Source organism: Pygocentrus nattereri, chromosome 21 (genome assembly GCF_015220715.1).
Source record: "Pygocentrus nattereri isolate fPygNat1 chromosome 21, fPygNat1.pri, whole genome shotgun sequence".
Lineage (NCBI taxonomy): Eukaryota > Metazoa > Chordata > Actinopteri > Characiformes > Serrasalmidae > Pygocentrus > Pygocentrus nattereri.
Window position 1 is genome coordinate 12,907,500 of NC_051231.1, and position 12,237 is coordinate 12,919,736.

A 12,237-nucleotide genomic window follows, 5' to 3' on the forward strand; every position below is an offset into this window, starting at 1 on the left:
TGGTTGATGCATGATTAAAGGATTCTTTGCATGATTGCAAAGTTCTTTAGATTGATGGAGAATGTGCTGTAGATGCTTCTATGCAGAAGCTTTTTGAAAAGGATTCTATATAGCACCAAAAAGGGTTCTTCTATTGTTAAAAGGTTGACATTCTAACAATAGAAGAACATTTAGGACCATATACAACACATTCTCCATCAGTTTAAAGAAAAGCGATTTAATGATGCAGAACCCTTCAATCATGTACGTTCTTTGAGTATTCAAGGTTCTATGAATGAAACCATTTTCTTTACTAAAGAACTCTTGTAAGTACCATCATTTTTAAGAGTGTGGTTCAGCTGTTCTTCAGTTATATACGTGTTCTGATAAAGGGGTTCTGATCTATTTTCTATGTTTTATTACCCCAATTCCCAAATACGACAACGGAGACCCTGTACTGTTGAGCAACTGAAGTTGTACATCAAGCAAAAATGGGAAAGAATTCCACCTACAAAGCTTCAACAATTAGTGTCCTCAGTTCCCAAATGCTTATTGAGTGTTGTTAAAAGGAAAGGTGATGTAACACAGTGGTAAACATGCCCCTGTCCCAGCTTCTTTGGAACATGTTGCAGGCATCAAATTCAAAATGAGTGAATATTTGCAAAAAACAATGAAGTTTATCTGTTTGAACATTAAATATCTTGTCTTTGTAGTGTATTCAATTGAATATAGGTTGAAAAGGATTTGCAAATCATCGTATTCTGTTTTTATTTTTATTTTATACAACAAACTAACTTCATTGGAAGTGGGGTTGTATATTTCATTTTACCTTTGGTTCAAATGTCCTATTTTCTCTTGAATGTTTGTCAATAGTATTGTGTACTTGTCTGGTCTGTTTAGCATGTCATACATATGCACACAAATACACCGTACTTGGAAAAACAAACCTGATTCTGACATATAGCAAAACATCAATACTCTTGGATTCAATATTACAGGAGGTGGCAAACAAATAACAAGGTAATCTAGATTTGTTTCTCCCAAATTTATTCAATTCATGCTCCAACAGTGATTACAAACAAAAAAGTGTGAATTAGTTGAATGTGATTTAATGTCACCAAACACATATATCTAGAAAGGAACATGTAAAAGATGAATGAACTCAAAACCTCACTCAACAATCAGGTGTACACTTAGTATTCTTCTCCTTCATCATCTCCCTCCAAGCTATCTGCACCAACCTCCTCGTAATCCTTCTCCAGAGCAGCCATGTCCTCTCTGGCCTCTGAGAACTCTCCCTCCTCCATACCCTCTCCTACATACCAATGCACAAAGGCACGCTTGGCATACATCAGGTCAAACTTGTGGTCAAGCCTGGCCCAAGCCTCGGCGACAGCTGTGGTGTTGCTAAGCATGCACACAGCTCTCTGGACCTTGGCTAGGTCACCACCAGGCACCACAGTGGGAGGCTGGTAGTTGATACCAACCTTAAAACCAGTTGGGCACCAGTCCACAAACTGGATGGTGCGCTTGGTCTTAATGGTGGCGATGGCAGCGTTGACGTCTTTAGGTACAACGTCACCGCGGTACAATAAGCAGCAAGCCATGTACTTGCCATGACGTGGGTCACATTTGACCATCTGATTTGCTGGCTCAAAGCAAGCGTTGGTGATCTCGGCCACAGTAAGCTGCTCGTGGTAAGCTTTCTCAGCAGAAATCACTGGGGCGTATGTGGCCAGAGGGAAGTGGATACGAGGGTAGGGCACCAAGTTGGTCTGAAACTCAGTCAGATCAACGTTCAGGGCACCATCGAATCGGAGGGAGGCTGTGATGGAGGACACAATCTGGCTGATCAACCTGTTAAGGTTGGTGTAAGTAGGACGCTCAATATCGAGGTTCCTACGGCAGATGTCATAGATGGCCTCGTTATCGACCATGAAAGCACAATCTGAGTGCTCCAGTGTGGTGTGGGTGGTTAGGATGGAGTTGTAGGGCTCCACCACAGCAGTGGACACCTGTGGAGCTGGGTAGATGGAGAACTCAAGCTTAGACTTCTTGCCGTAGTCAACAGAGAGACGCTCCATCAGCAAGGAGGTGAAACCAGAGCCAGTTCCACCTCCAAAGCTGTGGAAGACCAGGAAGCCCTGGAGACCGGTGCACTGGTCAGTCTTAAATGAGAAGAAGAGAGAGAAAAATGTTAGTAATTTGAAGAAAATAGGATTGGAAATATTTATTCTTGTATTTCTCACCAGTTTGCGGATCCTGTCAAGCACCAGGTCGATGATTTCCTTGCCGATGGTATAATGACCTCGAGCGTAGTTGTTTGCAGCATCCTCTTTTCCAGTAATCAGCTGCTCAGGGTGGAACAGCTGACGGTAAGTACCAGAGCGGACCTCATCTAAGTGGAAGGGGAGATTCTTGAGATGGCTTTAATGTCACCATGACAGTGCAAATAAGCTGAAACCGTGTAGTATGATTATGTGGCATCAGTGATATCCACGTTTTTGATCAGCAACCCACAGATGAAGGGATTAGCACAATTGCTTTCCAGAACATATGACTAATTATAAGTAATTATAGGACATTAATGATTACAGTTTTAACTTACCAATCACAGTGGGCTCCAGATCAACAAAAACTGCCCTGGGGACGTGCTTGCCAGCTCCTGTCTCACTGAAGAAAGTGTTGAAGGAGTCGTCACCTCCACCAATGGTTTTGTCGCTAGGCATCTGTCCGTCCGGCTGAATGCCATGCTCAAGGCAGTAGAGCTCCCAGCAGGCATTGCCAATCTGGACACCAGCTTGACCGACGTGGATGGAGATACACTCACGCTGTGGGGTTTGAAAGTGAAATGGGTTTAACAGTGAGGCGGTTTTTGCTGTCTTAGTTCTATAAAAACTGCCTTTGTTCTACACTGAGCTGCTCATATACAGGTTCTGGTCTAAAGTGGTGATTAAACCGATATATTGTGTGTCCAGACAGCCCTTCTAATGAATAGATTTAGCTACTTTAAAATCACCCGTTGCTGACAAGGGTTGTTTAATCTCTATTGACAAGTACAGACCAATAGAATTGGAGCAGCTGCTTATGAAGTCTTGGTTATCATGCGCAATGCCAAGCGTGGGCTAGAGAGGTATAAAGCCTCTCAGCATTGGTCTTTGGAGCAGAGGAACTGCATTCTCTAGAGTGATGGAGCTCCATCCAATACCTTTGGGATGCGCTGGAGTTATTCAGAACTGACCATCCAATATCAGTACCTGACCTCACTAACGCTCAATGAAATCCTCACAGCAATGTTGTACCATCTAGTGTAAACATTCCCAGAAGAGCAGAGGCTGTTACTGCAGTACAAACTCAGTATTAATACCCTTCATTTTAGAAGAGCAGGTTTCTGCAAACATTTGGAGAAATAGCGTACTTATGTCTAGCTCAGTATTTGTGAATTGTACAGAAACGAGAAAAGTCTTCTCCAAAGGCTGAGACAGACAAATGCTTGGTGTTGTCAGGTTTTTCTTGTTTTCCATGTGTTGAACTTCTCTTGGTTTAGTTTTGTCAAATGTACTAATCACTTACTATGCTGAATCCCTCTGACTAGATCCCTCATATTCTCATTAGTTGTAGACTGGGACCCATGCTTTATTTTATTTCATTTTCTACACTATGTAAGTTTGGGGGATTTGGAGACCTCCCTGGTGGAAATATGTAATTGCAGACAACATGCAGAAGAATGTTTTGCAGCATGGGTTGTCCTTTTTACCCCTTCCCCAAGTGGATGAATCTGATGACCAAAAGAGAATTCAACAAGCAATCAGTCAAAACACAGTGAAAGACGCGACTTCTGAGGATGCCAATTATTTACTATTATCATCGCATCTTTATCAGAATAACGTTAAGTTTGAGATAATTTGAGATCTTAACATTGAGCCGAACCTTCTTTTTAGGCCTGTGCGTGTGAAGCCCTACAACGTGGTATGAAAAACTCTTGATCCAATGCTTCTGACTTTCAAATAATGATTTCAGGCTTTACAAGTCAACTTTAATTAACAAAGAATCTTAGTGCATTCATACAACTTTAGGCACCAATTTCCTCCTCGTGTTCTTTTTGCATATATTTATGGGAACTGCCTTTGTGTATATAATGTGCTATACAAATAAATCGGCCTGCTTTGCCTTTAGAAGGATAATTAAAAAAAATATTCTGACTTGTAAATGTGCCTGTGAATACTACAGCTTCCCAGAGAGGACATTGGGCACCCAAATAAAATTGGAGCTCCACAGCCAGTGAAAAAGAGATTTCAACAACTGTAAAAACTTCCTCATAATAGAGTGCGAGTTGCATGTGCGTCACCTGACGGTACATTTATAATCATATGGAACTAAGAGACAAAACAGCCCTGTGTGTTACTGCAGCCAGATAGAGAGCAGCACTCAGGCCACATGACTAACAGGCCCTCAACAGCTACTCTGTATTAAACACACTCTTAAAAACATATTAGGTGCAGCAGTGTTTTAATATGGAGTGAGCTACCTTTCATTTAAAATAACTGATTCAATTTAATAGGCGTACAGCTCACGCCATGCTCGTGATTGATAAAGGGGAATTCCATCACTTCTTCGAAATGTAGAAAATGTTCATGATTAAATCATTGACATGAACAAAGTCACGCTGATTGGTTTAATGTGAAATGTATTCAGAATTGTACAATCATCTGGTCATCATTAACACCGGATAATCTCTATACTATTTTCCACCGGGTAAAAAAACTGACATCTTTTGACTGTTGAGCCATATTAATTATGGCCCACTGCTTTTTGCAGAACTATGCACTTTTGCAGACCATGACAATGTAGAGTGTCAGGTCACATGATAATTCTCCCTTTTAAACACTTCTGAAAGGCATCACAGTGTTAATCTCTTTGGAATGGCCACACATGCGATTTATTTCACTTGTTCACACACTTCAACAAGCTAGCTTAGCAATCTTTCAAAGGTCTATTAAAAACCTCCTCGATTTGTAGCTGCTGTATCCGTAGCATATGGTCGATTACCACAGACCAAAGTTACAAGCGTAGGTCTGCATCACTGATTTTGAAGATAACCCACAATACAACAACAAAACAGTCACTCCAAACACATTTAATCATGAATACTGGTGCATTTGCTCATCGGCTTCTATTATATTTTATATTTATATTTGAGCACAGAGGAACTTACAGAATGAATGCCCATGTACTCAAAATTTAACTACAGATGTGGCAGATAGGGCTTACGTTAAAAGACGTTAAAGTATTCCCTTCAAATCTATTACATCAAAACAGGAAGGTTGCATTATAAATGGATTTAATAGTCAGAAGATTAACTGTTTCTCTTCTTAAAATAAACTAGTAAAATACTGTGTCAGTGATGCAAATGGATTACTAAGAATACTTTCAGTTGGAAATATGCATCAAAAGATATCATATTACCCTACTTTTGATGTTTTTACATATTATGTTTCTGATTTACATGCTTATCTCTCCTCCCTCTTTACCTCTATCACTCTCTGCGTCTCTAAATAGTTAGGTTACTCCCCTAACTGCTGTGCTTCATGGCATTATTAAAGCGTGAACACATCTTTTACTCTACAAGGTTAGCTGTGGGATGAATGCAGCGCATTTTAACAAATGAGAGCAACAGTTTAGGCCTACACTGAGAATAATGTGTTCATTAGATCCTAGTTGAACAACACAGTCAAACCTAAGAAGCTAAGCTGTGGTCTTTTTCACTTAAGCTTACACATAAACCAAGCATGGTAGGGGTTTTTGTACAAGGCTTCTAATCTTGTAGAACGTATTCGAATTTCACGTTCGACCTTAAGTGACGCTGCGAAAGTAACTGCTGCGCCAGAATGTAACTCAGGCGCCATTTAAGGTGGAACTGGAAATTCGGGGGAAAAAAAAAACAAAAAAACAGTTGTTTTAAACAAAGGTACAACTTAAACCTCGCCATCTCTAAGACGATATAACATTATCATGTGTAACTGCAGTTTAGTAAAGTTCCACGTACCATGATTACGAAGGAACGAAGCACAAAAATTGGGATGAAGCTTCGCTGCAACTCTCACGTAGAGACCGTTAAGAATCCGCTGTGAGATGAAGGTGTGAACTTCCCCAGAAAAAGAGATGTTTATACGGGTGGTGGCACGTGGTATTTTTTCCCCGCCCGTATTCCGACATGTCCCGCCCACATGCGCGAATAAACCAGCGGTTCACACTTAAAATGAGCCTTTGTGTAAACTAGCATCTTTGTGTAGCTACAGTACCTGTGCAAACGTATCCAGACACTTCTAACTAGTGAATTCATCTGCTGGTACAGGTGTTCATGTCTTGGTCTTGATTGGACACTCATGAGCCTAAGGTGGGCTAGGGGGTATAAAGACCCATCCTTTGTTAACTGTACATTTCAAGTCAATACAGCACAGCTAACTGCTAATGCAAAACACTGGAGATACTCTGTTTACACCTCACCCTCTCTCCCCCACTAAAGAGTCCCTAAAGTGCTGCTGTGGAAAAAAATTGCAATGACCTTGTGCTCCTTTAGACTGTTTTGGAATGCTTTTGCATTCTTTCACAAACATTTTGTGTCACTTGCAAAAAAATTTTTTTAACCTCTTCCAAAATTTGATGCATTTTTAAGGGAATGCAAAATGATTGCAAATGAACTAAAATCGAATCCAAAATTTTGCAAGAGAACCCAAAATATTCATGAGGGATTGCAAAATAGTTGCGAGGAAATTAAATGCCCTTTTTTTTTAAACCACAGCCCCTTAGGGGCTACATGCCCCCTTTAGTCTTTAGTGTAGAAAAATCAGTTTCTGTATTTTCATCAGGGAACTGATTATGACTATAACCTACCCAATGATTATAGCCACTCCTAACGCAGGATGGCCATATGTGGGTGAGGAAAAGATAACACCCCAAGCAAACTAGTCTTCTGCTCTCTGAGCAAGCCATCAATTTGCATAAGTCGAGGAAACTGATGTTACTAGATTAGATACTTATGCGTTATGAAAACAGCTCTAGTGCCTGTTTATGTGTGTATGAATATATATACTATTAGCTTTCAGGCAAATACACTCTTACAGCAAAAAAGGCTGCTATATAGCACATTTTAAACAGGAAAAATATTCTTTAAAGAACCATATAGTTCTCCATCTTGCAGGAGAACCATGTAACCATGCATTTCAAAGGATTCTTTGGTTCTATACAGAACCATTGCGTTAAATACAGACCCCTTGAATAACCCTTGGATTTTTTCTCGATCACTGTTCTCATCGGGTCTACTGTTGATTAAAGACCAAACTTGGCTTCAGTACATGGAGCATAACTTTTGACACACTGACACACTGGAGGTTTTAATTTAAATCTTTATCTTATGAAAAAGTACAATAGTAATATTACAAAAAAGCGTAAAAGAATCTAGTCAATTCATGCAATCACTGTAGTTTACTACTCCTGAAATATAATGGCACGCTGCTAGAATAATTTCACAGTACTATGAGCGTATTATATGGAGGTAAATACACTACACAGTAGAAGTATTACTCGGTTCTGTCGAAATCTTGAGATTTCTTATTATATTACAGATTATTTTTGTAAGAGTGAGAGCGTAAAGAGCTAATGTAGCAGTAGTTACTGGAGATTCAAACACTTTACGCTCAGCACTCCATATAACTGTGTTCCCGGATTTAACGCTACTAATTCAGTATGGCATGCAACATTACAGTAAGAAATCAATGAAATATGAATTCTGTTTTCTGTAACAGGGAGGTTTGCCTGAAGCTCCTCTCTGACATCCTATAATATCCCATGTCTGCCTTCTGATTCCTGTAAGTTTTCCACCATCTGCCCATCTCCTCCCTCCCTAAGAAAATAGTTCTATATCCCTTTGCATGACTCCAGGGTTCTCTGTATCATGAAAGAATGTGCAATTTGAATATTCTATAGATGCTTCTATATAGAAGCATTTTGAAATGTGTTCTATATAGCACCCAAAAGAGTTCTTCTAGTGTTACAAGCTTGACACCATAATAATGGAAGAACCCTTTGCGTGCTATATAGAACCATTCTCAAATAGGTTCTATACAGCACCATCTACAGGGCATCCTCCTTCAGTCTAAAGAATCATTTCACCATGTAAAGAACCCTTTAACCATGCAAAATGTTCTTTGAGTGTTCGATATGGAAGCATTTTCTTTACACTGAAGCACCATATTTTATTAAAATGTAGTTCAAAGCAGAAGGTGCCCAGAACCCCAGAGGTATCTCAAGAGTTTCCCCTCCTACATCATTAGGAATGCTTCTCTGGTCTGGTTTGCAGTCTCTGTGAAATGTAGATATGACTGTAATAGACAACATCATTAACGTCATTATACAACGCAAGATATACTCCATGCCATCAGGGGGAGCCAGAGTGCGAACTGTGTGAATTGAACCCAAACATCTAATTTTCACAAGTATCTTTTTTCACAAGTACTTCTTCAATATCTTTCTTTTATATATTACTTTATTTTAGGGGCTATAGTCTACACTGACTTATTTACATTGCTATATATAGTAATATAACATACAGTAAAATGTAACATTACTTTTTACATTTATTTAATATAACGTTTTTATTTTAGTTATACTACATTGAGATCAACAAATAATCATAATGACAAAGTTATAGATCTGTCAAGTCATCTCATACTTTAGAAAAACTAACCCAAGACTGCAGATAGCATTTTATAAATACAAGATAATAAACAACAAGAATTCAATTCCACTGTGTTTAGGACAATAAGAATCACTACTAGGTTAAAATGATACACAACAATAACTTTTTTTAAGGGTTTTATTAGGTTTTCACAGCAAATAACTGTTTTCACAATGGCAGAGTGACAACAATGACCTCCATTAACAAACTGTTTAAGGATTTCTGGACTACACTGAACCTAACACCACCAGCACTGTTACTGCCTGATCTGCTATTACATCATGGTGACAGCAGCAGTCAGTCCAAAGGATAGGCCCTACTTGGTAAATTCTAACATGGAGAGACATACTGAAGCAGCATTGGGAAATCTAATACTCCTCTCCCTCCTCCTCTCCCTCTCCCTCAATGGAGTCAACACCAACTTCCTCGTAATCCTTCTCCAGAGCAGCCATGTCCTCTCTGGCCTCTGAGAACTCTCCCTCCTCCATACCCTCTCCTACATACCAATGCACAAAGGCACGCTTGGCATACATCAGGTCAAACTTGTGGTCAAGCCTAGCCCAAGCCTCAGCAATGGCTGTGGTGTTGCTAAGCATGCAGACGGCTCTCTGGACCTTGGCTAGGTCACCACCAGGCACCACAGTGGGAGGCTGGTAGTTGATACCAACCTTGAAACCAGTTGGGCACCAGTCCACAAACTGGATGGTGCGCTTGGTCTTAATGGTGGCGATGGCAGCGTTGACGTCTTTAGGTACAACGTCACCACGGTACAATAAGCAGCAAGCCATGTACTTGCCATGACGTGGGTCACATTTGACCATCTGATTTGCTGGCTCAAAGCAAGCGTTGGTGATCTCGGCCACTGACAGCTGCTCGTGGTAAGCTTTCTCAGCAGAAATCACTGGGGCGTATGTGGCCAGAGGGAAGTGGATACGAGGGTAGGGCACCAAGTTGGTCTGGAACTCAGTCAGATCAACGTTCAGGGCACCATCGAATCGGAGGGAGGCTGTGATGGAGGACACAATCTGACCAATCAGCCTGTTAAGGTTGGTGTAGGTAGGACGCTCAATATCGAGGTTCCTACGGCAGATGTCATAGATGGCCTCATTATCGACCATGAAAGCACAATCTGAGTGCTCCAGTGTGGTGTGGGTGGTCAGGATGGAGTTGTAGGGCTCCACCACAGCGGTGGACACCTGTGGAGCTGGGTAGATGGAGAACTCAAGCTTAGACTTCTTGCCGTAGTCAACAGAGAGACGCTCCATCAGCAAGGAGGTGAAACCAGAGCCAGTTCCACCTCCAAAGCTGTGGAAGACCAGGAAGCCTTGGAGACCGGTGCACTGGTCAGCCTAGAAAAGAGGAAAATGGAATTAAAGAAACACAATCACATAATGTTTGGTGTTTTATGTTAGTTTAACCAAATTATAACCTCTTACTAGTTTGCGGATCCTGTCAAGCACCAGGTCGATGATCTCCTTGCCGATGGTGTAATGACCTCGAGCGTAGTTGTTGGCAGCATCTTCCTTTCCAGTGATGAGCTGCTCAGGGTGGAACAGCTGGCGGTAAGTGCCGGTGCGGACCTCGTCTGAGAGACAAGAAGAAGATGATGAAGCAGCAAGTTTTAGTTGAGGACACTAACCTGACAGGCATTGTAATGAATGATAATCAGTATCAGACAATTGCTTACCAATCACAGTGGGCTCCAGATCCACAAACACTGCCCTGGGGACGTGCTTGCCAGCTCCTGTCTCACTGAAGAAAGTGTTGAAGGAGTCGTCACCTCCACCAATGGTTTTGTCGCTAGGCATCTGTCCGTCCGGCTGAATGCCATGCTCAAGGCAGTAGAGCTCCCAGCAGGCATTGCCAATCTGGACACCTGCCTGGCCTACGTGGATGGAGATACACTCACGCTGTAGAGACAAAAGGAAAACAGTTTATTTATGTAGTAAGGTTTAATCAGTGTCATTTATGATGCTTTACAAAAATGAATGTTTAACTGCTGAAAACTCACAATCTGTTCAGTGCTGTATGTCACAGGTACAAAACAATATTTGTATAATGCCTAAATCATATACATTATGCCTAATGTCATAATACACAGATAATGCAGAAATACAACACTGTACAGCAACCACACTTCTTAGATCTTGTACTCATAATTAAGCCAGACGTTTGGGCCTTTCTTAAGGTTTCGGTGCTTAGAGAAAGTTCTGTTATCATGTTCTAGACATGTGTCTAGAATTTCCCTTAATCTGAATATGAGAATCAAGTTCAAAGTGTTTATTGTCATATGTACAGTATGTACACTGTAATAGATTTTACTAAAGAAAAAAGCTGGATTTTTGTTGAATTAGCCAAAATGAACTCAAAGGCCAAACATACTTCTGACAATAGGGAGTGACAGATTATGTTAAATATTCTAAGCATGAACAATCATATATCTTTTCATTCTGAATTTACACTACAACACACTTCCTGTCCACCTCTAGACCTCATCTCTATATTTTCAGAGTCCAGTTAAGACTCCTTTGTCTGTGGACAATAAGGCACGCCGTGGCGCTTTTCTGGAGGATCCACCCTGATGCTTCATGAATGAAAGAACCAAAGCGTTTTCAAAAGCCCTCTGCAGTCAAAACCGTTCGTGAACATCTATTTCCACTTATTAACAAATACAAACAAAAGCAGTCATCATGAGCAAAATCTGAAGAAAGAAAGTTCTCACCATTTTGTTCTCTCTGTGCAGATGATGCTGGCGCTGAAGAGATGGACGCTGTCCAGACAACGGAGGAAAGAGAATGAGGAGGCGGCGCTGTCACTGAGCATGCGCGGAGGGCTTAGGAGGGAGGGACGGGGTTTCTCCCACCTGTTTTCCGACAAGCCACGCCTTCCCGTACTAGGATTGACAAGTAGCTCGTGGCTATGTACTACTAGCCAATCTCAACCCAGCAATCTGGATGGTATTGGCCAATCCCAATGCAGGAGGGCGGGGCCTGTCCGAGTACATGTGTGAAAAAAAAGAGCGGTCAGACCTCCTTTGGCGCAGTGAATTCAATATGCGAATATTTATTAAAGTAGATTTGGTCCTGCATTTCCCCTTTATACCACCAGGTGTGTAATTAAAAAGGTCAACTGGGGACACATTTCCATAATTAATATATACTTCATATATGCATAATTACTATTCACATTGTTTATATTAATAAACATTGTCGTATTATTCGCTTCTATTCTATTCAAAAGATGTTTGCTAATAATATAACGTAAACAAGCTTCATAAAGAATTACAATATTCAAGTAAGAGATGATTGCATTATTTGACCACTTTGTACTTAACTCTCAAAAGCCTCCTTAAATTAGTTGAGCAGTATAACAGTCTTTTATAGTATAACTATAGCATAATATAATATATAAACTAATAAAATAGAATAGCTATAGCCCATATTGTCAAATTATATTTAATATTGATTATTAAAATTTAATATGTAGTATTTCATATTGTATTAATGGATATTCTGTAGGCA

At 40.5% G+C, this 12,237-nt stretch overlaps 1 protein-coding gene across 2 annotated transcripts; it reads right to left on the bottom strand.

The window, feature by feature from the left end:
* Positions 1 to 1,005: 1,005 nt before the first annotated feature.
* On the bottom strand, positions 1,006 to 11,546 carry LOC108431527 (tubulin alpha-1C chain). Of its 2 annotated transcripts, XM_037532269.1 has the most exons (5): positions 11,439 to 11,546; positions 10,404 to 10,626; positions 10,153 to 10,301; positions 9,121 to 10,065; positions 1,010 to 1,280 (listed from the first exon to the last, which is right to left on the bottom strand). In XM_037532269.1, the coding sequence occupies exons 1-5, from the start codon at positions 11,439 to 11,441 to the stop codon at positions 1,173 to 1,175; spliced, it is 1,428 nt and encodes a 475-aa protein (XP_037388166.1). In that variant the 5' UTR covers positions 11,442 to 11,546; the 3' UTR covers positions 1,010 to 1,172. The 2 variants fall into 2 exon arrangements, with proteins under 2 accessions (XP_017560230.1, XP_037388166.1); XM_017704741.2 differs by lacking the exons at positions 9,121 to 10,065; positions 10,153 to 10,301; positions 10,404 to 10,626; positions 11,439 to 11,546 and adding exons at positions 2,229 to 2,377; positions 2,588 to 2,810; positions 6,026 to 6,157 and having other exon boundaries at positions 1,006 to 2,147.
* Between the last annotated feature and the right edge of the window lie 691 nt (positions 11,547 to 12,237).

Bases quoted from the DNA above. Each gene is read 5' to 3' on its own strand.
- LOC108431527 (XM_037532269.1), bottom strand. The intron at 10,302-10,403 runs GTAAGCAATTGT...CTTGTCTCTCAG, and splicing joins TCTGGAGCCCACTGTGATTG to ACGAGGTCCGCACCGGCACT. The intron at 10,066-10,152 runs GTAAGAGGTTAT...CCTCTTTTCTAG, and splicing joins TTGACAGGATCCGCAAACTA to GCTGACCAGTGCACCGGTCT.